Raw genomic sequence first — 24,788 nt, 5'->3', positions numbered from 1 at the left:
GTTCCTTCGCAGGCCCGCATCACATGTGGCCATGGATTAGGTAGTGTAAGAGAGACTCGGACTCTCGTACTCTCGTAATGTTTTATCGGCTAGGAGTATTTGTAACCATTTTGATTGCACAGTGGTTAATAAGAAGAATGGATAATTCATGTTCATGTTTCATCCACCCTAAAGCGAGGCGGGTGACCGGAGGTTGGTTGAATGCATTATTACCCTTCCACCTCATGGACAAAAAACGCCGAACTCCAAGTGCAGATATCGGCAATGGAAACGTCGAGTCCTCGGCTGGAGGAATATAACCAAAGTCATCCTGAAGCCCAAAGAAACTCTATTTACTCGATTTCCTTTTCTTTTACTCGATTTCCTTTTCTTTTACTCGATTTCCTTTTCTTTTACTCCATTTCCTTTTCTTTTACTCCATTTCCTTTTCTTTTACCCTCTTCTTTTTATTTGACTTAGTCTTTTCGATCTCTTTTCATTTGTTCTTTTTGCTTTCCTTTCGAGTTCGGCTTTTTTTGGCCAGAGGGTGCCTTCCATAGGTAGTTATCGCCTTATCAGGCCGAGCAGGCCCAACTTGTGGCGCGCGTGCAGCTTACTCGAGCTCTCCCCACTGTCTGCCGGCTGCCTGCTATAATTGGCGAGCTGCGTCTCAGCTTGCGACGCAACGCCGCCTGCGGAACATGACAACTTTAAAGATTCCCGTCCAACCTCGCAAGTCCAACACGTTCCACCATTAAACATCTACGAACCTCTTTATCGACACCGCAGACACGAGCACGCGAAAGTCATTCCGCGACCCATGAGAAACAACCTTAATACCGAAGAATCAACCTAGACTTCCAGATTCCTTCGCTTCAACTACCTGACCTAAGCCTTCTCTGCCGACGACTCCGAGTTTCTTGAGGGCGCACTCCTCGGTATCGCCTGTGCCGTCCAGGCCCGTTCTCGGGATACCGCGCTCACCCGTCTCTTCGTTCGCGCAGCCATATTGATGACCTCCCGACCCGTGATATCTGAACCATGAGGGTCAGGGGAGCTCTGCAGGCGGCAGCCGTGCTGGCCACAGCCCTCTGGGCGACACCCCTCGCCGCGAAGAACGACGGGCCAACCTTCCACTCGAAGGCATTCGAGAACATACCCAAAAATCTCAACTACTTTTCCGACTCGGACACGGTCCTCTTTCAAGACACATCTTCCAACAATGTCTACCTCTCCGACGACCATGGCGTGAACTGGGAGCGCGTGGATGCCGTACCCGACGGCAAGGCTTGGTTGTTGCGCATGCACGACTTTGACTCGAAACGCGCCTATATACTCACCGAAGGTACCACCCATTTTCGAACTAGCGACCGGGGAAAGACATGGGACACGTTCAAGTCCGGCACCGAGATGAGCATGTTCCGCGCCGACATATTGCGGTTCCACGCTACCGACCCCGACCGCATCCTCTTCAACGGCATGATCTGCGAGGGCATGCTCTGCCAGGAGGTGGTTCAATACACCACCGACGGTTTCAAGACGCCCGCCAAGGAGCTGCGCAGGAATACCGACGGCTGCTGGTGGGCTAAGTCTTCGGATTTGTTCACCACGGGAGCCGAGGATTTGGACAACAACCGTATTCTCTGCGTCGTCAGGGACACGTTTTCGCCATTCAAGCAGGACCAGCGCCTCTTGATCTCGGACAACTTCTTCCAAGCCGGCGACGACAGCCGCGACATCCAAGAGTTCGAGCCCGACCTCGACATGAACAAACCGGTGCAGGGTGTGGTGAACGTCGCGGTGGTGAAGAAGTACCTGCTCGTGGCGACGAGCTCCATGAACACGGATGAGATGGCCCTCTTCGTGAGCGACGACACCAAGAAGTGGCACCGCGCCGTCTTCCCGGCGACCCACGATGACCACGACCACCGCGTCCTCCAGGAGGCGTACACGGTGCTGGAGAGCACCAACTACAGCATCCAAATCGACGTCATGACCACCCGGCCGTCCAATCCCATGGGCGTCATGTTCACGAGCAACTCCAATGGCACCTACTTCACCGAAAACATCCCACACACCAACCGCGACCAGCGGGGCCACGTCGATTTCGAGAAGATTGCCGGTATTCAGGGTGTTTTCCTGGTGAACAAGGTTGATAACTGGGAAGAAGTTGCAAAGAAGGCGAGCGCCAAGAAGAAGCTTGTGTCGGAGATCACCTTCGACGATGGCCGTACCTTCGAGCCTGTGACGGCTGGTGACAAGAGGATCCACCTCCACTCGGTCACCGACCTGAGCAACGTGGGGCGTGTCTTTTCGAGCCCCGCGCCGGGCCTCCTCATGGCGATCGGCAACAGGGGTGACTATCTGAAGGATTACTGGGAGGATGGCAACCTCTACGTCTCGGATGATGCGGGCATGACCTGGAACAAGGCGCTTGACGGTCCGCACAAGTACGAGTTTGGTGACCAGGGTTCCATCCTCGTCGCTGTGCGGGACTCCAAGGAGGTCGATGTCAGCGAGATCAGCTACTCGCTCGACCACGGACTCAACTGGAACAAGCAGGCCCTGCCCGACGATCTCAAGATCAGGCCATACATCCTCACGACCACGCAAGAATCGGCCAGCCTCAAATTCCTCCTCATCGGCATGACGGAAAAGTCACCGGAGTGGCAAGTCATCTCCATCGACTTCGACGGCCTTCACGAAGCCACTTGCAAGGAAGACGACATGGAGGAGTGGTTCGCGCGCGTGGACAAGGACGGGAAGCCGACTTGCCTGATGGGCCACACCCAGAGCTTCCCGCGCCGCAAGAAGAAGGCCGAGTGCTTCTTGAAGCAAGAGTTCAAACACGCCGTGGCAAAGACGGAGAACTGCAAGTGCACCGACGCCGACTACGAATGTGATTTCAACTTTGCGAGGGAGGACGGCAAGTGCGTGGCCAAAGGCCCCATCATCCCGCCTGAGGACGTGTGCCGCGACGCTAAGCCCGACGATACCTTCAAGGGGACATCGGGGTATCGCAAACTCCCCGGAAACACGTGCGAGGCGACCGAGGAGATGGATGACAAGTACAAAGACGTCGAGAGGAAGTGCTCCGAGATTGGTGGCGGCGACAAGCCGTCGGCCCCGGCAACGGATCAGATCGAACAGACGGAAAAGGTTTTCGAGAAGGACTGGGATAGGTGGGAGAAGCACTACCTGGAACGGGGCGAGTCGAGCTCTACTGAAGGCGAAACCATCATCATGCGTGGACGGACGAAGTCCACACTCGGCCCTATCTACGTGACGGAGGACCACGGCAAGAAGTGGCACGTCCCCAAGGATCTCAAGGACGAAGAGATCTTGCACATCGTTCCACACCAGTACTTCAAAGATATGGTCTTTTTCCTCACGACTGGAAAGAAGATCATCTACACTACCGACCGCGGCCGCAGCTTCCACAGCTTCAAGGCGCCCAACGAGCCTTCCGACGACGTGTTCCCCCTGTCCTTCCACCCGGATAAAAAGAACTGGCTGATGTGGATGGGCAAGAAGTGCGACAGCTCCGACGGCTGCTACGGTGTTGTCTCGTACACCAAGGACGGCGGAGATCACTGGCAGTCGCCCGGCCACTATGTCCGGCGTTGCGAGTTTATCGGGTCGAGCGCTTACAAGTATCCCAACCGCAAGGAGGAACAGATACTCTGCATCAAGCACGAGAAGGAGAGCATGGCCAAGGACAACCCGATGGTGCTGGTCTCGAGTGACGATTGGCTCGACAACCAGGTGGTTCGCCAAAAGAACGTGAAGGAGTTTGCTACCATGGCCGAGTTCGTCGTCGTGGCCACCGAGAATTCGGCCAACAAGACTCTCCAAGCTAGCGCCAGTCTTGACGGGACGACTTTTGCGGATGCGCTGTTTCCCCATGGGTTTGTCGTCCCGCACCAGCATATCTACACGGTCCTGGACAGTTCGACCCACGCCGTCAACTTGTTTGTCGCTACCAATATGGACGGCAACCTTTGCAACCACGGCACGATTCTCAAGAGCAACTCCAACGGGACCTCGTACGTGGTCAGCGTGGGGAATGTCAACTGCGACGAGGATTCCTACGTCGACTTTGACAAGATTGCCGGCCTGGAAGGCGTTGCGCTGGTGAACGTGGTCGCCAACCCCGACGAGGACAGCAGCGCGCCGAAGAAGCTGCAAACCAAGATCACGCACAATGACGGTGCGCAGTGGGCGTACTTGTCGACGCCCCCCGACGACGAGATGGGCAAGTTCCCTTGCCAGTCCAGCGGCGATGAGAAGTGCGCGCTGCACTTGCATGGCTACACGGAGCGCAGGCTCCGCGGCAAGACCTACTCGTCGGAGAGCGCCGTCGGCATCATGTTTGCTTGGGGCAACGTCGGCGACACGCTGGGCCTCCGGAAGGATTCGGATACCTTCATGACCACCGACGCCGGCGTCACCTGGAAGCGGGTCAAGGAGGGTCAGTGGACGTGGGCGATCGGCGACCAGGGTGGCGTCATCGTCCTCGTCCAGACCACGGCCGTGTCGCGGAAGAAGACGAAGAGCCTCATCTACTCGCTCGACCAAGGCAAGACCTGGAAAGAGCACGAGTTCGTGTCGGACGAGGTCGAGGTGTGGGACGTGACCACCCTGCGGTCCGGCGGCTCGCGGAACTTCTTGCTCTGGGGTAAGGGCAGCAAGGGGCCCTTCACGCTGAACCTGGATTTCTCAGGCTTCAGCGACCGCGTGTGCGAGCTGGACGACGATCTGGACAAGTCGGACTACGACGTCTGGTCGCCCATGCACCCGATGCAGTCCGACGGCTGCCTCTTCGGCCACGTCTCGCAGTACCTGCGCAAGAAGTCGGACCGCAAGTGCTACAACGACTTTAAGCTGCAGCCCCTCTACGGCAAGCAAAACTGCAGCTGCACCCGGGAGGACTTTGAATGGTAAGCCGCCTCCCCTCTCTTTGCCCACCCCCTCCCATTATCACCACACATACTCCCATACTAACTCTCCACCCCCACCCAGCGACTACAACTACCAACTCGACCCCTTCGGCCAGTGCTCTCTCGTCGCCGGTCTCGAACCCAAAGACCCCGCCGCCTGGTGCCTCCAGCACCCCGACGAGATCGAGTACCACGAACCCACGGGCTACCGGCGCATCCCCTTAACAACCTGCGTCGGCGGCCGCCAGCCCGACAAGGAATCCCCCGTGCACCCGTGCGCCGGCCACGAGGAGGAGTACGAGCGCAAGCACGCCGTCTCGGGCGTCGCGCTCTTCTTCGCCATCACCGTCCCCTTCGCCCTCGCCGCCGCTGCGGGCTGGTATGTCTGGCGCAACTGGAACGGCAAGTTCGGCCAGATCCGTCTTGGTGATGGCGGCGCGGCCGTGTTTGAGGCCGATCGGCCCTGGGTCAGGTATCCTGTGATTGCGCTCAGCGCGCTGGCGGCCGTGGTGGTGGCGCTGCCGGTGGTGGCCGGGGCGGTTTGGCGCAGTGTGAGTAACTTGGTTGGGGGTGGTGGTCGTGGGGGTGCGGGTGGGGATGGGAGGGGGAGGTGGAGTCGTCTTGGGGGTGGTGGTGGGACGACGAGGTTTACGACGAGGGATAGCTTTGCGAGGGGCGGGGATTATGCGGTGGTGGACGATGATGAGGGGGAGTTGTTGGGGGAGGATAGTGATGAGGAGGTATGAATGAGGAGGGGTTGGTGGGTTGGGTATGGATGGGTATGGGTTTAGGGCGGGGGTGGGGGTATTCTCTGTTTTCTTTTTTGGTGTAGTCTCTGAATATAGATGGGTGGGTGGTGGATGGGTACGATATTGGACTGGGTGGTGGTTGGTTGGTTGCATTGTAGTCAGCGATTGGGTTGTGATAACTAGTTATTCGGACATGGGCTTCAAAAGATGTGTATGGTTCACGTTATTTTGTCTGTCCTTTCTCCAAGGCACTGCCCCTGGGTCGAGTACAACGAAGCGCAACGGCTTGGATGTATCAGTTGCAGACCATAGCTGCCGACAAGTCAGATCTTCTTTTTACACGAGTCTTTTGGTGTCACCTCGATGTCAGGCTATGATTTCACACGGCGGTTGGTTCTCGAGTCGCCCACCAGTCAACGAGCCCGAATGAACCAGTTTGTGCTGGATCCCGTCACACCAAGCACACTAACTCGTGTAACTCGTTCACTGCACTTGCGGTTGGATCGCCCTCAGGCGCCCGGCAATCGAGCTTATTATTCCTTGCCCCTGCACCCGTCACCCAGCCAGTGAACTCGCTCAGTCTGATCCAACCACTAACTAACCCGACAACTCATGCAGCTCGGTTGGTGGTGCATCTGGAGATCGCGTCTCCTCCTGCAAGACGCGATCTCATCACGTCACGTCACGTCAGCCGCAGCCCCCATTCCGTTAACTCGTCAATGTTGTGATGCGGGGGACTTCCAAGCAGTCTCCTGTCGGGTAGCTCTCCTTCTGGGGGGGATGACAAACACGCAAACTTCATCTCCCCCCTCTGAGCCCCCCTAACTAAATGACGGTGACGAGTCCGCGCAAACACTCCCCTCATTCATCCACCCAGTCCGGCCCAGTCCAGCCCAGGCGGCCTCGAAGGTTCCAGTCCGGAATTCCCCGTCACCAAACCCCCTTGTGCCCTGTCTGGCCTTGTCCGAGATCTGAGCCTTGAAATCTTCACCGCCGTCTCAGAGCGAGACAACCCTGGGAGGAGAAAAGAAAAAAAAAAAAATTAAAAAATTTCTTCCCTGCCGCCGCTCATCCTCCGTCGCACGTGTGTGTCTCTCTTTGAAGAAGATTATCCAACCGAGCGAGTGACAAACCCATCCCATCCCCCCGGCACAGCGGGGAGCAAGGGGGACTGCGTGGGGGGTTGATGAGAACCCCAGCCGCAGCTGCAGCCAGCCGGCCAGCCACAAGGAGCTTAAAGGATAGACACGCTCGAGAGTGACAGTCTCACTGTGCAGTTCCAGAGTGACGAAGTATGGAGTTAGCGTCGATAGCATATCACCCGGAACCCTCCGGCGCAAACCCCCCCAGGAAGAAAAGCCAGGCCCATCGGCTGATCCGTGTGGGGCCGGACCGGAGGGAAAAAAGAGCATGGTGGAGTTCACTCGTTAACGAGTGATCGTCCTGACCTTTGCGAGCCTTGTCGAGCGAGCCTTGTTGAGCAAAGGCCAGCTCTCTCGCACTCGAAGGCACGGACGGGAAACGGGGGCCGGGGAGCGTCGGAGCAGAGCAGAGAGTGCTGACTGTGGAGCAACGAACAAGAACAAGAACAAGGACAAGGACAAGGACCCGGGGCCCAGGAACGGGACCCAGAAAACCCCAGGGGCGCGCAGGTCCACCTCGGCAGGCACGGGCCCGGCTTCGCGGCGGAGGGGGAGGAGGGCAAGTTCCAGAGCAAGCGGTCAACAAGACCGGCAATCGGTCTGACGGTGACAGTGACGGTGACAGTGACAGTGACGGTCACAGTCAGTCAGCACTCACCGCTCCGCTCCGCGAAAGTTATCGCCCCCCGTCGACCGGTCCCGTCAGTCCCGGATGGCATCCGTATCGTATCCTCTTATCCCCCTCTCTCTCGCTGAGATTGTCGCAAGACATCTCAGGTGACCAAGACGCCCTGCCGGGGAGGCAAACCCCGTCGTTCACAAACCGACTAAACTCCAACGGTCAATGATAGCCCCTAGCGTGCCTGGACCCCAAGCAAGCGCCCGATGTGACGTCGAGTGACTCGGGGCGGCGCGGGGTCCAGGATGACCACACCACCGCACCCACCAGGCCGGTTCGAGGGCGCGACGGTTACCGCGGCTGCGTTTATGCGGCCATGCCAGAACATGTGCACGCCTTGTCGGGTCGATGGCCGCCCTGAGGCCGGCCTGGGCGAGACATGGGGAGCATCGTCATGACATTCCCAAATATTCGTCTCACTTGGGGATTCGCGGGGATTCGATGAAAGCAATTCACTATAATGGGACCAGCAAGTAAAACGGAAAAGGCTTCAGATGTTATTGTCCATGCTCCGTTTTTCTCAACGCCCATCTATAGACTATTACAATAGAAACTCCATCGTGAGATGCTAAACCTTTTTATACACAATTTCCGCCAGCCAGCACCAAAGCAGGATGCAGAGACAAAAGAGAACCAGCCAACGCCTTGCAAAAATGTCAAAACAACCAATGAAAAAGTCGATCCAGTCTCTTCTGGTCCAAGTAGATTAGGGAGAAGGAATCGACTCGATAGTAGCGAGAGATCAATAAGCGTTAAATTCGTTGCGAGAGCGAGTGACATTGCGTGATGTGACAATGCTGTCGAGTGTGTCTGGGGGACTCAACCCCTCCGTACGCGGTTCCATATCCGCCTCATCACCCCCTTTTCCGGGGCAGTTTCGTTCCAGTGGTCAACCTCGGCGAATTTATCGAGGCTCTCCTTGTGTGGCGCCGTGTGTGGCGCTCTGTTCTCCGTACCCAGAGACGCCATGGCGGTTGGTCGGCGCGCGTGCTGTTGGTAGACAGGCTTCTGCTGCCAACCATACATGTCATCCTCGTGTGCGCGAAGGTCAGGCCGGGTCAGCGTCATACGCAGAGTCATCTCGCGGGACGCCGCTGGTGCTTGAACATAGAAAGGCCCTTCCGGGGTGGTCCTCCCGTATCCTCTTCCGCCGACAACGTCCGCCGAGGCAACCCGCCCGTGGCGTGGGGCGACAGTCCGTTGTTCGACCGGTTCCGGGGTCTTGGGAGAGTCGGGGTCGCCCAGCGACGTCGCATGATCGCTGTAAAGTGACAGATCGTCGTCGTCGTCGTGGTCGGCCAAGAAGGTGTGCATATTGGACGAGCCATCTGCCGATTTTTGCTTCGGCTGCCCGTCAAGTTCAGTGTGGTCCGCATTGACCGCCTGTGCAGGTGACAACACGTCTGCCGATGGGAATCCGAATTCGACAGCCTCGTCAAACTTCTGCGGCGAGGCCAAGTACACACGGAGCTTCAACCGCGCTTCGGGGTCCTGGTAGTGGGCGGCTGCGGGGTCGAATGCGGTGATGGAAGGATGGGCTGCGTGTTTTGGCGTGATGAGAGACAGGGCGCGCGACTTGCGCCTCGCGTGAGTCAAGCCGTTGGAGATGCTGCCCGTTGGGCTGTGGATCGGCGACGTCGGCGTCATGACGTCTTTGGTGACAGGTCTGATCGACGACACTGAGCTTCGACGACCGAAGGGGATTTTTGAAATCGACATGGTCCTACGGAAGGATGGCCGTTGCTTGGTCGTCGGCGTGCCCTCCCGCAAGTTCGCATGGTAGTCGTCTAGAAAGAGGCGCAAGTCCAGATCCTCCTCCTCGTCAAGCCACCGAAAGCTGTCGAAGAACGACTTGGGTACCTGCCCATCGGCGGGGCGATCAACATGATTCCTGAATCCATCCTGCGAGTCCATACTATGTCGAGCAGGGGAGAGCGGCGGAGTGAGAGAGTCAACAGTCGGTGACCGGTTTCTCCTGCCGGCTTGTTGGTTGAGTTTATATACGGCCTCGTCGGCCGCGTCAAATATGACACTCGCACGATGCCGTATCGCAGGGCGGCGGAACTCTACCTCTTCCTGTGTTGCTTCTGGCTGACCGGCGCACAAGGGCGACGAATCACAAGTGGACGAGTGAAACTCGAACCCGGATTCGTGCCGAGATCGACCAACGAGTTGTTCCGAAGAGTTACGGTCGTGGCGGGGGTTTCTACCCTTGAAATGTGATATGTCGTCGTAGTGCTGGGAAATGCCGTCGACGAGTCCGGACTCCTGAGCGAAACGTAGCCGTTCGAGGGTGGAAAAGTACTAGAGGGGAGGGCACCGTTTAGTAAAAGGAAGAACGATGAGGGTCAGGAGAGGTCGTCAAGGGTGACCACCGATTTGGTTGGTCAAGGCAGTTCAACGATAAAGAGAGAATGGTCCGCTGGATGCAAGGAACGTCCCACGGACGGCAGCGAACAGCGAACGAGGAGAGGAGCTCAAGGTCCTAGCGAGCGGGACCTGCAGGTGCTGAGGGCTAAAACGCTCGTGATGGGGTTGCTTTCCCCTCCCGTGCAGCAACAGCTCGGCCCAACCAGATGCATGGCTGCGAGTTTGAGCACACTGCTACCACGCATGGGTTCTCTTGCCGTGACGCACTTTCGCCAGAGGATCACCACTTGGTGGATTCCGGCACAAGAAGCAAGGCCGCATCGGCGCGCTGCATGGCTCAACGGAGAGATCGAACAGTCCGGTTGGCGGGCATCTCGCATATCGCGATGAAGCAAAAGGAGCTCGCGCAAGCTCCCTGTCTCCCCGCAGTTCCCGAAGCTAGGATACCCAGGTCGGAAATTACCTGAGCTTTTGGGCAGGCGTAACTTCACAGTGAGGGAATCCCTTGTCTAAGCCGTGACCCTTGCTCAGGTACGCGGCGCGATGATGCTTTCCGAAACTCCTAGCTGCCGCGCGTTTGACTGCAAAAAATTTGTGTTTCTCGACCAACCCGAGTCATGGAGATAAGCGCAACCATCTCGGTGCCATCGCGAGCAAAGTCCTCCGGGGAGCCCTCTCCCATTGGCCGTGGGTAGTGTGAATGTGAATTCAGCTGCAGGCGCCCAGCACTTGCGGGACGAACCAATGGAGAGGGAAACGGGCGGGGCAGAGGCTGGTATGGTTTGGGATTTTGTGTTTTTTTTTTTTTTTTTTGCGCCAAGCCAAAGAGAGCAGCAGGTCTGTGGCCGAAGCAAGCACGCCAACACGAGCGACTCGGTCATCGAGTTTCGCGGCCGTGCGTCTTGAATATAACGAAACCGAAAAGAGAATGGCTTCTACACACCTTTCTTTGTATCGCCAGCGGCAGAGCCTCAAATTCCTCCCGGGTCATCTGTGGGGCACCTCCGGTTTGAGCTTGTCGTTTTTGGATGCTGCCGGATCTCGAGAGGCCGTTTCGGCTGCCATGGTCTCGCCTTTTCAGCTTGTTCGCTGGTTCCCCATCGTGCTGTCGCCTCGCCCAGCGCGCAAAGCTCATTGGACTCGCTGTTCGTCCACTCTTTTCGCTGCCTGCCGAACAAGGTGGTGGTTGGGTGGTGGTGTCGTCGATGCTCGTGTTAGTCGCGGTACAGATTAACGGGAAGTAGTCGGCTGAGTTGGGAGACTGGAATCGATGCTCGGCCTGAGCCTCGAAAGTCTGGCCGGGCATGACGCTGGACGTGTCGTCGCTAAGGCCACCAGGGTCAGACGACAAGCCGGAGACGCTGCCGGATCTCGATGCCGAGGGAGGGAAGTAGAAGGAGGAGGGAAGCTGGATGCAGTCGACGTGTGACGCGAGTGGCGGACTGGGGGTCTGGCAGGTATCGTGAGGCGGGATGAGAGGTGAAGAGGGAGTCTGGGGGGATGGGGTAGATGAGCTGCTGATGAGGAAGGGAAGGCTTGATGAAGCTGTCCGGGGCGTCAAGGGTTCGTCTGGCAACGGACGAGCCGATGGGGGAGCTACCCCTGCTCCCATGGCTCGAATCAGCACTGGCATGTCACCAGAGTCGCGGGCGTCAAAGGCGTCCATCACTCCACATTGAACCCCTGGAGGAGTCCATCCGGAAATAGTGCCACCACGCTCTGGGGCACGACGAGAAGGCGCCAGGAAGGCCTTGTTGCTGCCCATCTCGCTAACTGGCTGCCGGCTGCGCGAGCTCCCCTGGTGTTCCTTCAAGGGTCCAGCCAGTTGGGAACGGGCCTCGCGGCAAGCCAAGACAGAGAGCGCCAGGGCAGGTTGCAAGGGTGCTAGGCTCAGCCTCCGAGTGGAAGACGAGCCGTTTTTCGAAAGCGGGTCACTGACGACGAAGCGCCATGGGGGGTGATGACAGTCCAGAGCCCGATCTGCGGAACGCGGAAAGCGGAATGTTGTTGTTGGGGGAAAGTGTGAGAAAATGGTCCGAGAAGAACACGTTGTTGTGTTTTAGAGGAGGTAGTATTCGCGGATTGGCATTGATATTGCCAATGGCATAGTGCTGCTCTGTTCCGATGTTTCCATTTGGTATTCGTAAAGGGACGATAATTGTCGGAGTTCAGGTTTCTCCCGTCATGGAGCGGCAGGCAGGCAGGCAGGTACGGAGTTACAGGACAGCAGCATTGCAGCATTGCAGCATTCAGTTGCAGACGCGGACAGCACACAGCATGCAGGCGGCGTCCGGGGTTGGACCTGCCTTATCAGCCCCTTCCATCCGCGTTCGTGTGCTGCCCGCGTCGAACCGCCTAAAATCTGGGGAGGATCGCCACTGCCCTCGATTTGCTGGCGAAGCCCCCATCCATCCATGCCTCGATGACTGCAAGTACGACTGGACTGCGTCCAGACGCAGCCATTGAGGCTGCGGCACGGAAGGCACAAAAATCCAGGAAAGAACCTCCCCGCCCTCCCCCCACCTGCACCCACAATCGGTCACCAACACACAAAAATCCAGCTCCAATTCGGATTTCCAAGACGGGCCATCCTCCTGTGCAACTGGAAGGTACCGATGCCGTCTAACGTAAGGTTTACATACGAGACGAGGGGAACACACTGCAAATTTACCTCCCTAACCCCCAACCCTGCCTTGCTGCACATTGGCGCCTGTCCAACATTATGCAGTTTGTCTCAAACACGATGGCTCTGCGAGGCTCAATTAGGTCCTCGTCTCGCCCGACTGACTCTCTGGCGATTGGATGCACAAAATCCCGGGACGAAGACACAGTACGGAATCTACAAAATATGGCATCCAACTTCCAGAACATCCGGGACGAGCAGCTCCGGGGTCTCGCTGCCTCGGGCAGGTGTCTCGTTTGACTCGTCGCGTTGAGTGATTTTCTACTTCTGCACTGCACTGCTGAGCTGGCAGGTGGAGTGGGATCCTCCAAGGTACGGGTTGCTGTCTCGCTGTTTAGGCACCTGAAGGATCTCTGTCATCAGTATGTATTCCATAATGCTACGCTCTGAGCTTCACCGTTGGGCCGGACGGGTCCAGATGATCCTCTCGTGGGTATGTCTTAGATCCGGCGCCTCACACGTGGCAGGCGGTCAGTCAAGCTTCCTCCCTGGTCTCGCAGCATGACCGCTGCGAGTTCACCATCTGAAACGACTAGGCAGCGGAGAATTCTGGCTGATGCATCGCAGACGAGCCCGTCAGACTTACCGCCATTTGCCCCTCGCCAGGCCAGAACCATCAATGAGCCCCTGGTAGTTATCCGTATGGGGTTGTTTACCATTCAATTACGCGACAACGAGTCTCAGACGTCGGGCTTGGACTAACTTACTAGGGTCAACGGGTCAGACACACATGTTTCACGACGACGCAACAGTCCGGTGATCTATCCCAGCGCAATATCTGAGCTGACCACCGTCAGAACCTGGAGATAGTTAGTCTCAGTCTCGCAGTTTACCGCGCAAAAATCATGGCCTATCCCGGCGGGCGTTATCTGCAAAACAACGGCACAGCTGCTCTGCAACCCAAGCTCGCTCTCTGTCCAACGGGCCAACCTCGCGTCCATGCTCGAATTGAACGCGTTTCTTTAACCGAGAGACGCATTGAGCATGAAGCCAACCCGTGGTTCAGTGCAACCACCCATTTAGGCGACGGGCAGGGACGGAACCATACAGCGTAGGTGTTCGAGAAGATCTCGCCCAAACTCCCTACGGACATGCACATGGCCCAGCCGAGATCGACCGTATTTACATCAGTGATATCACCCCGCCCATTCGGCGACCAAGTTTCGGGAACTCGCAGTTCCAAATAGAGTTGCGCCTGTTGTCATTGGCCTCGTGGCGCGCGTTATGAGAGACAATGCAGGAACCCGTTGCAAGTGCAGCACCCCCAACATGATGCAATCAAGACAAGTTTACTCAGGTCGGCACATCGCTGGGAAACATGTCAGACACTCCTCGTCGCCAACCGCAGACGTCCCGAGCGCCACGTGCAATATCGTATTTCTCATCCGATCACGGCCCATAGCGAGCATGAAGTTGAGCCGGACTGTCAGTAACCCTCACGATCCACATGTCACCCGGGCCAGACTCCGCAAACCACCTGCCGAGTCTAGGAAGAATCTGGAAGGACCTGGGGAAGACAGGGGAGGCGATTGCGAGGGAATCGTTGAGTCCGGCACTGTCATCGACGCAGGTGATCTCCGAGAGATTGACATTGGCCTTGTGGGAGCCGGACAGGGTTTCCCAGTCGACGTTCCAGTCGACGCCGCCCACTTTTCAAAAGCAACTTGACGATGCACATCACGACATGTCAACGCGGCTGTGGACGGCTTCACAATGCAACAGGCCGCCCCAAGCCCGAGATGGAAAGATAAACTCATCACTTGTGCTAAAACCGGAAACACCCCGCCTTGGTGGCACGCTTGACCGAGTTTGCTCGTGGGAGGGCGCAAAACACCAAACTAGCTCAAGACTGGCTCTCCTCTCTTGGGAAATTGCAATTTCCTTGTCCCCGCCAGCTTCGATGCTCGACCAAGAAGTCGCGCTTGTCTCGCCTCCCTTCGCCTTCGGCGAAGATGAGAGGCAATCAGCCCTCCTAAATTTAGGTTGGTATTCCTTTGGAGGCCCCCGTAACCGGATGACCTTGTCGACGTTCGACGCCTGACGGTATTGTGCCTCTTTCGAGCACCCGGGTTGCTCCCGATGGATTTCGGGGCCGGATGTGGGTCCAACTCGGCCGGGCGGGGCCGTCTCAAGCCCTCCGAGCCGCCGGTGTGGGGGCATATCTCCGGGTTGACCAAGTTCCGCCGCAGGAAACGAGCAGCAGAACATCAACTGGGTGGCGCACACCACAATGGTCTGCAGGACTCGATAGGCGCCAAAATGTCGCCATCCCGTGCCGCTTGTGGCTGCTTCTCTCCTTCGATCCAGCCCCCTTGACTATCAGGGACAGTAAAATTGGCATCCAAACATCCCGAAGCCACTCGTTCGTCTGGTTGGTGGCGGGCGGCAGCAAATCATGAACCCCTTGCTCTGCCAAACCAGGCGCTGACCGACTGTGTGCTTCTTGTCACTCTCCTTCCGACTGGAGCAGGGGCGATGGCTGCAAACACTAAGATGCTATTCGTGACTTTCCTCGCCGTCGTTATTTCACCATGTTAACAGCATGCCAGAACTCCGATCGGATGAAACATAAGAAACCCCCAAGTATGCCGCCTACCAAACCACCGGCCGTCCTATCAACCTGGCCCAGCCCCATGCATCCACTCTCCCCGACACAAAGCCCTTGACGGTGACCCCATAGCCTCATGATGCCGTATTCCCAGGCAGAGAGTCAACTGGGTCGTAGTACTCATACACCTTGTTCTCCTTGTCACGCCCCGTGACAGCGGGAGCCGTGTACGTCGAAACACCCGTGGCGCGGTCATACGACTCATAAGAGCACGCCAGCCGCTTCCCACCGCCCCCCGGCAGGTCGACCACAAACGACGGCATCATAAAGCCCGCAATCGACCCGCGGAGCTTGGCTTCCAGGTCAAGGATAGTCCGCAGCGGCGTGCGCAGATGCTCGACGCTCTTGACCATGTCGCACTGGTAGACGTAGTACTGCCGTGTGTGTCACCGAGTCAGCCAGTCCCCAAAACTACAAAGCCACCTTCTCTCTCTCTCTCTCTTGGGTAGGTAGGTAGGGTAGGTTAGCCGCCAGACAGGACACACTCACCGGAAAGATGTTATTATCCGCCAGCCCCCTCACCAACGCCCCCATCGTCTCCACGTCATCATTCACCCCCCTCAACAGCACCGACTGGTTCCTCACCGTCACCCCCTCCTCAAACAACCGCTGCGCCGCCGCCTCGGTAACCCACGAGATCTCGTTCGGGTGATTAAAGTGCGTGTGCCACGCCACCGCCTTGCCCACCCGGCGCGCGCCGTCCGACACCCGCACCAGCGCGTCCGTCCACGGGTCCGCGCGGTCCAGCACGCGGCCGGGCGCCACCGCCAGGCCCTTGGACGCGAACCGGAAGCGCCGGATGTGGGGGATCGCCGTCAGCCGCTCGCCGAGGTGTGCGAGTTGCTCGGCCTGCAGGTAGTAGGCGTCGCCGCCCGAGACCACGATGTCCCGCAGCTGCGGCTGGCTGGCGATGTAGGCCAGCGCTTCCTCCCAGCGGCGGCGGCCCGGTTTGAGCGAGGCTTTGGAGACGGTGGCCGTGTCGGCGCCGACGGCGTAGGAGCGCGTGCAGTAGGTGCAGTAGGTCGGGCAGACGGATGTTGCTGGGTTGGGTGGTGGCTGTCAGTTGGTCTGTGGGGGGGGGGGCTCAGGTGGGGTGGGTTTCTCTTCCGTTCTTTTTTTTCTTTCCAGGGAATGGGGGGGGACTTACGGAGGAAGAGGGCTTTGTCCGGATACCGGTGGACGAGGCCTTTGACGGGCGAGTCGGCCTCCTCGTGGAGGGAGTCGAGGGTCAGTTTTGGGTGGTCTGCGATCATGCGCGACTTCAGGGGGATGAACTGCCGGGCGATGGGGTCGTGCCGCGGGTCGTTCCAGTTGATCCGGCTCAGGATGTACGGGCTGTGGAAGTCAGTGGCGTTTTCCTCCCTTCTGTCTCGGGGGTCGGGTTGGTGGGGGCTGATCACTCACGTCATCCGGACCGCCATGGTGGCGGCCGTGATCCCCTCAAAGACATCCTTGATGAACTCGTCGCGACTCTGCATCCGTGTGCCGGACTTGTCGTACGGCACTTCCTCGGGGAGAGTGGCCTCCAAGAACTTGAAGAGCTGCGGTTTTGTTTCGACCATATTCTTCGTCTAGCGGTGTCTGTAAGAAACGGATCTCATTTCTTGCTTGCACTGCGCCTGCCAGACTTACACTCCAGCTGTACGAGAGGAATTCCTTGGTCGATACATTCCCCCACACCGGCACCTTGCGCCAGAACTCTTCGCGATTTTGCGGGTACGCAGACACAACCGGCCGCACCGGTGGGGGTGCCCCGCGGACGGGTATTGAGTTGAAGGACGCGGGTGGGAGACTGCGGGTGTTGTTGTCAAGGGTGGGAGTGAGGTCGGCAAGCTGGGCTTGGAGCCGCGGAACAGAACCAACCGATCGTGCCGAGACCAGATTGCTGGTTATTATCTTCGGGCCGTGGCCGAGGATCCCCCGCGGGGGAAGTGTGGTAAAGACCATTGTTGGTTGTGTCGTTGGTTGTAAGAAATGCAGGTGAGTGATAGAGTGTGGTTCCCCCTAGCCTATGGATGGTTTCTCTTTGACACCTTTCGTGGGAGGCAACTAGGTTAGCGCTCTAAGTTCGCCCCGTGTCCGCTTCGTCTGTCTGAATTGAACAAGTCCGAACAACCCCTTATACTGTGTTTGACGATGAGCAACACGTTCTTATATCCGACCGTCCTCGACTCAACTCAGCCTGCTGCGTCGATAACCGGGCGGTGGCAACAAACTCGGTGGCAGTGAAGAAGGCAACAGGTACCACAATGTGTTTGTCCTCCCCCTGCTGCATTCGCTCTGCAGTTGGTCCTAGCAATGCTGTTGCGCAACCGCCTTTCAGGGGTCCACCACAGTTGCAGTTTGATCCGTGTGGATTGCTCTCGGGCGAAGTCGTCGGGCAGTCTGTCGGGTCCGAATTGGCTGTCTCCTACGAGTGCGGTTTACACAGTAGTTGCTCTCTCTCCTCGCTCGGCCCGATGGCCACCACCAGCAGCTCTTGAGCAAATAGCAAGACGTATCAACCACAGCTGCTGTTGGTGATGCTGCTCGTCGGCCGCAGGATCTCGGGCGCCTTCCTCTTTCAACCTTCGGCTCCCCCGTGCTTGACCACGTTAATTAACTGGTCTTCAAGACTGACGACTGGTGATGGGGGTAGGTGAGATCTACCGAGGCGCGGATGTTCCGATGTTCAGCACAGCCTGGCCGTGTTCCACACCCTTCTCGCCTTCCAAATGGATCCGGAAGGTGGTGTGTGCAGTCGATGGTCCAAGGATCCAAGGGGTCAAGGATGTCGCTCTTGTCTGCCAACATGATCAGCTCTCCTGTGGTTTGGGGGTCGTCGTTTGACTTGGGGGGACGTTGGTTATTTAATCCTGGGGCAAACCACCTTGTTTTCAAGAGGGTGCTTGGGGGGGGGCAAGCAAGGCGAACTTTCTCAGGCAGACGACTCACTTACTTACACTGCTAAGTTCCGTGCGTCTTCCCTGGTGTTTCTTAACTTGACGCTATCACGGTATCAAGTCCACGTCAGGAGACGTTATGACAGTAGGTTGAAAACGCCACCCCTCAGAAACCCGAGACCCTTGCTGTTATAAGCCAGCGGCGCCATGATGACTGCTCTTTGGCCGGGGACCGGCGCGAGCAGAGACAAGACGGGCGAGAGGCAGGATGAGATTGAGTGAGTACGGAAAAGATCTCCACCCGCATGCGAGCGAAGGAACGAGCCGGGAAAAGAAAGGCCCAAAAGAAAAAAGTGATAACTGACCAAGAGATATCACCCAAGAAGCCTCACGCCCGTGTGTCTCGGCAGAAGCAACGAAAACAACACTAGTCCGTCATCGACGCCACCGGCATCATCACCACCACAACCCGGACCAGGAACCGGGGACCCGGAAGCAGAAGCAGCTACAGCTGCAGCCGATCAGCGGCATGACACAACAGCAAGCGGCGGCCCGCCACCACCCCGCTCTGATACATGCACAGCAGCAACACCAACATCAACAACGAGTACACACCCCAGCGACGGCAGTACACTTACCACACCCCCGCCTCCACCTCCACCCTTACCTACACCACCTACACCTACACCATCTACATCCACACCTCCACCCCCCCTCCCCCTCCCAACCCAGCAACCCCATCCCCGCCACCCCCCCGACACAGGCCTCCGGCCCTGGAAAGTCGTCCTCGGCAGCTTCAGCCTCACAGTCCCCACCTTCGGCCTGCTCAGCGCCGTCGGCTTGTTCCCAACCTACTGGCGGCAGACGGTCCTCCCGCACACGAGCGAGGGGGACGCGGCGTGGATTATCGCCGTCTTTGGGTTCTTGGGTTGTCTGTTTGCGGCGCCGGCGGGGGTTTTGTTCGATCGGTTCTGCTCTGGTTGTCCTAAGGGCGAGGGGGGTGGGAGAGGAGGGGTTGGGGTTGGGGTTGGGTGGTTGCTGGGGCTGGGGTGCGCGGTGTATGTGGGTGGGTTCGTGGCGCTGGCGTGGTGTGGTGGGTATGCGCAGTTCATGGGCTGTATGGCGGTTGCGGGGGCGGCTGCGGGTGCGTGTGTCTTGTTTTGTTTTGCTTTGTGTGTGCCTTTGCTTTCGTTGGGTTTCGGCATGTCACCTCTTGCTGCTACGTACTTTACGGTGGTTCTTGCGAGTCAAGGGGGGGTGGGTTTGCGGTGTGTGTGTGTGTTTAATGATCCCCGGCTAACCACGGGCGTGGTGATAGCTACGCCGACGACGATTGCGTTGAGTGTGGTCGGCCAATGGTTTGACAGGAGGAAGGGTATCGCAACCGGCTGCGTCACCCTGGGGGCGCCCCTAGGCGGCATCTTCTTCTCGCTGGTACTGCAGATCCTCTTTGACAGGTACCCCTGGAGGACGGCAGCGCTGATACTAGCGGCTATCATGGCTGTCTTCTTGCTGCTGGGCATTCTGCTGGTCGAGACCAACCCGCCTGCCGCCCCTGCCCGGGGAGTGAGCAAGGATGACTCGGACTCGGACGCGGAGCCCCTCCGGCAAGAGATATCCCACATGCTACTATCGTCCAAGTTTTGGCTTATCTCCTATGCTCTGTTCGGTGAGCCCTCTCTCAACTCCCGGATCTGCCGTGTTCTTTCTTGGTCTTATCTTGTCTAACCCAACCCCTGAACCACAGCATACGAGCTGGTGCTCTTCATCCAATGGGGATCTATCCCCTCGTATGCCGTCGCGGCCAACGTCGGCGACAAGCAGTTCTACTTGATGATGTCGTACAACATGTAAGTGCCTTCTTCTTGTCCACTTTGGGTTTGGCGTCTAAGTGGCGGAAGCAAGTTCAGCGCTAACTCCTGTACGTCCCGCAGTGGCGCCGTGTTGGGCAGAACTCTGCCCCCCTGGCTCTCCGATCGGCTGCTCGGCCCACTCAACGCCACCGTCATGATGAACATGTTCACCCTGCTTTCTGTCTTGGCGGTATGGCTACCCCTCGGGGCCTCGTCTATAGAAGCCCTGTTTGTGGTGGTTGTGCTTATGGGCATTGGCACGGGAAGCTTTGTTCCTCTTGGTGGTAAGCAAGGACGGCCTTTTTCCCCAGGACGGTGACTGGACGGACAGCATGCTGACATCTGACATGCGGCCGCAGTCTCGTGCATCAATGCGCTATGCAGGCCCGAAAACACCGGGACTTGGTTAGGCTCTGTGTACAGCATCGTCTCGGTTGCGTAAGTTCCCCTTGAGTCCACCCCCCCGGTCCCGGGGATGACATGTACAAGTATCTGTCAACATGCACTCACCCAAACAGGACTCTGATCGGAAATCCGGTCTCGGCAGTAATTCTCTCCCGGTACCAGTCCAACGGCCTCCTGGCCTTTCTCGCCGCCGTCCTCTTCTCGGGGATGATCAGCGCGGTTGCGCTTCGGTGGCTGTCTCACGACCGGCGGTGGATCTTCAAGGCTCGGGGTTGAGGCCGAGAACTATCTGAGTGATGACTGCATGTTTATTGGCTGCTGATACTGACCATGCATGCTTCAGGTGAGACAGCAGAGCACGACATGCCGTGCTAGCCCGGGGAGTATGTAGACCCCGCGAAGGCAAGCAAGGCAGGAGGGAGCCTGGCCGGAGGGGGTGAAGTTGCCAAAAGAAATAGTTACGTACGTTGCACAAGCAAACAATGATTCCTGTGGCCCCAGCTACAAGGCAGGGCGGTGACCCGTGTAACCCAGAATGTTACACGGCAGGCCCAACTCCTCGGTCGGTGGGCTTGGTAGTAGATGTTTGGGTACACAGCAGTCTGCCATCGAGATTCCGCCGCCTTTGTGTGCCACACAACCTGGCTGACGCGAAAAAAAACGATAGATCTCTTTTTCTCTTCCCGTCGTTCTGGATTGGATGGATGGATGTCACCAGACCAGGAATTCCGAGGGTGCTTCAGGGGTAGGCGTGCAGCATACACCGAGGCCCGGCCTAGAGAAGCGGTCGCATTGCCAGTTCATCACTCTGCAAGCCGGTTCGTGCTCCGGTCTATGCCATTGGATATTCGAAGAACTTCTACCCGGAACGGGAGGGGATGATTCAAGCGGGTTGCCGAATAACTGGGGTACATGCATGGCCCTGGAGATGATCTGGTACTACATCAGGAGATCAGGAGGCTCGCTTCAGGGGAGAGGGGGGGATGGACAGTGTCTTTGCCGCCCAACAGCTTTCACAGTGTCATACAGAGTGGGCTATACGCACATGAAGCAAGGTAAGCGCGGCAATCGCCCCATAACCACTGCTAACCCGATCTCGGTCGCGGCACCCTCTCCCGAGAGGACCCGGTATTCGGTGAAGGGATGTTACTCGGGGGCTGCATTAGCGTGGCTCTCCTTGACCTCATTTTTCTTCTCCCTTCCCGCTTCAGCCCGCTCTCATGTCCAGCACAGTGTCAACTCACTCCCCTCCCCCTTCTCGCGGGCCGTACCGTACCTAGTCCGCGTATGAGGTGTGAGACACCCCTTGTTGGCACTGTGACGAAAGCCGTCTTCGGGCAGACCGGGGCATCGCTGCTGTGTGGCATATCTATCTAGGGTTAGCCTTGTGTGCTGAGTAGGTGCAATGACCCCCCTTCTCTTTCTGCTGACCTATATCTAGCCGGCTAGCATTGGGAAGCTCGGGCTGTAAGCTGAGTGCGGATATACCAACACCGCCGTACTTGGACGCGGGAGACTCAACGTGCGTTGGAAGTGACAAGAGGCTGCAGAATCGGCCGATCCTGGAGTATCAGCACGCCCGCACACGCATGCCTGCAGGTCGAGGGTGATCTGGGGAATCGCTGCATCTCCGACACGTCTTAGGGTCACCACGGGGCGGGGGATCGATAGCTCCAGGCATGCATCGGCATGCGTGCCGATCATAGTTCCTTCTCCAACCCACCGTCCCTCAAGCTGGTTGGGCGAGGAGACCGGACAGCTCAAGTGGACTTGTTTTCTGCATATGCATGCGGGTGGTGAGGCTAGACTTCGCCGCCGATGAACGCATTGGGAAGGGCGAAGAACGTCAATGCGGCCTCGAACTTGGAAAGCCACGCTTGTTTCGCCATCCGGAGGAAAAAAGAGGCACTGTTCATCTGTAAGAGCGGGAGGCGGTGAGCAGGATACTCCGCAACGGGGTGGGACACGGATTGAGCTAACTGAAGCAAAAGCAACACTCGAGATCTAATCTATGAGCTCGTTTTCGCCCTTGAAGGGAGAAGAAAGGCCGTGGTACCACGGTACTCCACGACACCCCCACGTCGTTCCCCAAGACAATTAGCTTGTGGGGACTGATTAGTATTGTATTCATAACGGGCTTGTCATGAGCTAAACGTATCTGGGTATGACCAATAGCTTAGCTTATGAGGACGCGTGGGAAAGAAGCGGCGTTGACGATCGTCTCCAGAGACGGACTTTCGGCTCGACAGCCCAGCACAACGGCCTAGCACAACGGCCCAACACAGCAGCCCAACGTGTCCGAAATGACTCGGGCAGGGGTCGTCGATGGTGCCATAAGAATCATGCAGCTCCATCTAAAACCGGAAAGGAGGCATGGCGGATATCTGCAGAGCCATCTCACCTCGGCAGCAGCGGCCGGCGGAAAGAAATACGAAGACGACCTTGAGTCAGGTAAACCCGGCTTTCCGCTGTGGGCAAAAGCAAGAGGACGGACGAGCTGAGGTTCAGCTGCCGGCATGTTTTATCAGCTCCCGTTTCGACTCGCCACCTAACTCTTCTCCTCAGTCCTCGTTTCTTTGGCCACCTTCCCGATACCGTCCCCCTCGATAACTGTACGCGTGCGGTGCTTGATCGAATAACCTCGGTTGAGGTGGGCCGAAAAGTTGAAGACGGGAGGCCACTTCCTGCTTTGGTGAGGGGTGAGCTAGGCATTGACATACCTCCGGCAAGACTAACCAAGTACGGGATCTTTTCTTGAGTCAATGTGAGTTAAATTGACAGCTGCGTACAATGCCCGCATCTAAAAAGGCCGGGGTGCCGTCCTCGATAATCCAGTCATCCACGTTGTTTATCCCTTCCAAGAATATATGATGGACGGCCCCCTCCTCTGTAAACGCTTAGCAGCATAGGCGCATTCATCATGGTCTTGCTGCGAGCCACCTTTGATGACTTCAGCGCAGAGTAGTTGTCGGGCCATTGGGAGAGCAGTCCGACCGGGTTGAACTGCGACCTGCCCCGGTCTTTTCTCCACCGGCTCTGCCGTCTCGTGTTTTTCGTCAAAACTTGACACGCCATGGCTTGCTTCCGGGATGTTATGCCTGGAGGCAGCTGCAACAGTAGAAGGTTAGCATCATAGTTATTCCCAAGGTGTAGTGCGGCACTGGTACGCACCCAAGGAAATCACCGTTGATGCTGCCGATGGCCCACATCTCACCGACCTCGGTGCGCAACCCGATAATCTTGACACGCACGTGTGTCCCCTGCTCGATGACGATATCGGCGTTGTTGGTGAATTGCGCGGGGGTGGCGCTGGCGTCGTATTGAATCTCATCAGGCATCAACTGCATGCGACACTCCGTCAGTAGCTGGGACAATTAGACCGGCTGGTGGAGGAGAAAACGTACATGTGATGAGACGAACAGCCGCAGAGGGCCGGCCTGGGCGAAAAAACCGTGAGGATTTACGGTTTGTGTAATCGCATCAATCTGGCTGCGTCAGCGAGAGGGAAACGCCACCACCATGCCGTGTCCAAATCTTACCACCTCGCCCTTGAATGGCCGCCAGACCACGGCGCGATAACCGACGGTGAACTCGGCGAGGCCACTCCCAGGGAGAATGCGGCCCTCAGATACATCGAAGGTATCCATGATGGCGATGATGTAGTAGTCGCCAGCGCATGTTCCCTCGACATCCTTGACCAGTTTTGATGTAACTAGTTCGTGCATGTTTCGCCCGAAGTACGAGGGATGCAGCGTGACGCGCCGCTCGAGGTTGTGGAGGAAGAACATTTTCGGCGGATCGTATGGGGGATGGTGGTACGATCAATGCCGTTGACTCGGCGCTCGATGCGCGGGCTCGAAATAATGACGACTTGTCGAGGTTTAAGGCGGGTTTGCGATGGCAAAGAGAGCGCGGAGACAGAAGCGTGTCGCGAGTTTAGGTAGGTATTGTCGCGTCGCCAGGTACGAAGTACAGGTCTGCAATAAGATTGAATTTCGGATGGGAATTAAGAGCGAAGGTACAAGCACGCCCACATGCTTGCCACCTTACTTCGGTGTGATATGGGTGCTGAGAACGGACTTGGACAACTCGAGAGAGAAAAAGGGCCCCGCCGTCTTTGATGCGCCGACGAACGGTCGAATGTTCTTGGGCGAGGCTGACGCATGCAGAAAGAAGTAAAAAAGGCTGAGAGCTTGGGTGCTCATTGTTTGAGCGTTGCCGCTTGATTAAGCTATTGGTCTGTGCGCCAGCTGCATTTGGCCTTGGCACTCAAGCAGCACCAAACCGTATCATGTGCTTCCCATATATATAACCCTAACCCTAAACCGCCCAACTCTTCCCAACATGTCAACCACAGTTAAAGCTTCCATCTTGCAAGAGAATCGTGTGACCTCCATCTTTAGCTGAATGGCCATCTAAAGTTATTCAGTTCAATTCATTCAAATCAGGCAACCCTTCGTCTACCGTTCGTCTCCATCAATACCTTACCTCATTGCAC

At 57.4% G+C, this 24,788-nt stretch overlaps 7 protein-coding genes across 7 annotated transcripts; 3 read left to right on the top strand and 4 right to left on the bottom strand.

The window, feature by feature from the left end:
• Positions 1-627: 627 nt before the first annotated feature.
• B0H64DRAFT_336556 (vacuolar protein sorting/targeting protein 10) lies at positions 628-5,665 on the top strand (the record flags this gene model as incomplete). Its single annotated transcript, XM_062801149.1, has 2 exons — positions 628-4,919; positions 5,002-5,665. The coding sequence occupies exons 1-2, from the start codon at positions 1,021-1,023 to the stop codon at positions 5,663-5,665; spliced, it is 4,563 nt and encodes a 1,520-aa protein (XP_062662507.1). The 5' UTR covers positions 628-1,020.
• Positions 5,666-6,213: 548 nt separating this feature from the next.
• B0H64DRAFT_386839 (uncharacterized protein) lies at positions 6,214-6,759 on the top strand. Its single transcript, XM_062803171.1, has one exon. The coding sequence runs from the start codon at positions 6,281-6,283 to the stop codon at positions 6,491-6,493; it is 213 nt and encodes a 70-aa protein (XP_062662506.1). The 5' UTR covers positions 6,214-6,280; the 3' UTR covers positions 6,494-6,759.
• Positions 6,760-8,164: 1,405 nt separating this feature from the next.
• Positions 8,165-11,803, bottom strand: B0H64DRAFT_86978 (uncharacterized protein). The gene is made up of 2 exons (XM_062808912.1): positions 10,803-11,803; positions 8,165-9,793 (listed from the first exon to the last, which is right to left on the bottom strand). Exons 1-2 carry the CDS (start codon positions 11,622-11,624, stop codon positions 8,309-8,311), a joined length of 2,307 nt encoding a protein of 768 aa, XP_062662505.1. The 5' UTR covers positions 11,625-11,803; the 3' UTR covers positions 8,165-8,308.
• A 3,250-nt stretch (positions 11,804-15,053) lies between these two features.
• On the bottom strand, positions 15,054-17,183 carry B0H64DRAFT_86740 (uncharacterized protein). The gene is made up of 5 exons (XM_062808909.1): positions 16,783-17,183; positions 16,555-16,721; positions 16,298-16,485; positions 15,640-16,190; positions 15,054-15,524 (listed from the first exon to the last, which is right to left on the bottom strand). The coding sequence occupies exons 1-5, from the start codon at positions 17,095-17,097 to the stop codon at positions 15,225-15,227; spliced, it is 1,521 nt and encodes a 506-aa protein (XP_062662504.1). The 5' UTR covers positions 17,098-17,183; the 3' UTR covers positions 15,054-15,224.
• A 1,059-nt stretch (positions 17,184-18,242) lies between these two features.
• Positions 18,243-20,566, top strand: B0H64DRAFT_371396 (major facilitator superfamily domain-containing protein; the record flags this gene model as incomplete). The annotated part of the gene is made up of 8 exons (XM_062802152.1): positions 18,243-18,310; positions 18,416-18,428; positions 18,765-19,032; positions 19,351-19,701; positions 19,780-19,882; positions 19,967-20,169; positions 20,245-20,323; positions 20,404-20,566. The coding sequence occupies 8 exons, from the start codon at positions 18,243-18,245 to the stop codon at positions 20,564-20,566; spliced, it is 1,248 nt and encodes a 415-aa protein (XP_062662503.1).
• A 1,013-nt stretch (positions 20,567-21,579) lies between these two features.
• B0H64DRAFT_86843 (uncharacterized protein) lies at positions 21,580-22,948 on the bottom strand. The gene is made up of 4 exons (XM_062808910.1): positions 22,692-22,948; positions 22,271-22,448; positions 21,722-22,206; positions 21,580-21,659 (listed from the first exon to the last, which is right to left on the bottom strand). Exons 1-3 carry the CDS (start codon positions 22,806-22,808, stop codon positions 21,728-21,730), a joined length of 774 nt encoding a protein of 257 aa, XP_062662502.1. The 5' UTR covers positions 22,809-22,948; the 3' UTR covers positions 21,580-21,659; positions 21,722-21,727.
• Positions 22,949-23,141: 193 nt separating this feature from the next.
• Positions 23,142-24,187, bottom strand: B0H64DRAFT_86732 (RNA polymerase Rpb7). Its single transcript, XM_062808908.1, has 4 exons — positions 23,830-24,187; positions 23,695-23,775; positions 23,462-23,631; positions 23,142-23,398 (listed from the first exon to the last, which is right to left on the bottom strand). Exons 1-4 carry the CDS (start codon positions 24,076-24,078, stop codon positions 23,383-23,385), a joined length of 516 nt encoding a protein of 171 aa, XP_062662501.1. The 5' UTR covers positions 24,079-24,187; the 3' UTR covers positions 23,142-23,382.
• Positions 24,188-24,788: the final 601 nt, after the last annotated feature.

Source organism: Chaetomium fimeti, assembly GCF_033439085.1.
Source record: "Chaetomium fimeti strain CBS 168.71 chromosome Unknown B0H64scaffold_2, whole genome shotgun sequence".
Classification (NCBI taxonomy): domain Eukaryota; kingdom Fungi; phylum Ascomycota; class Sordariomycetes; order Sordariales; family Chaetomiaceae; genus Chaetomium; species Chaetomium fimeti.
Note: the sequence above shows the minus strand (reverse complement) of the source record. Positions and strands in the feature narration are given on the sequence as shown.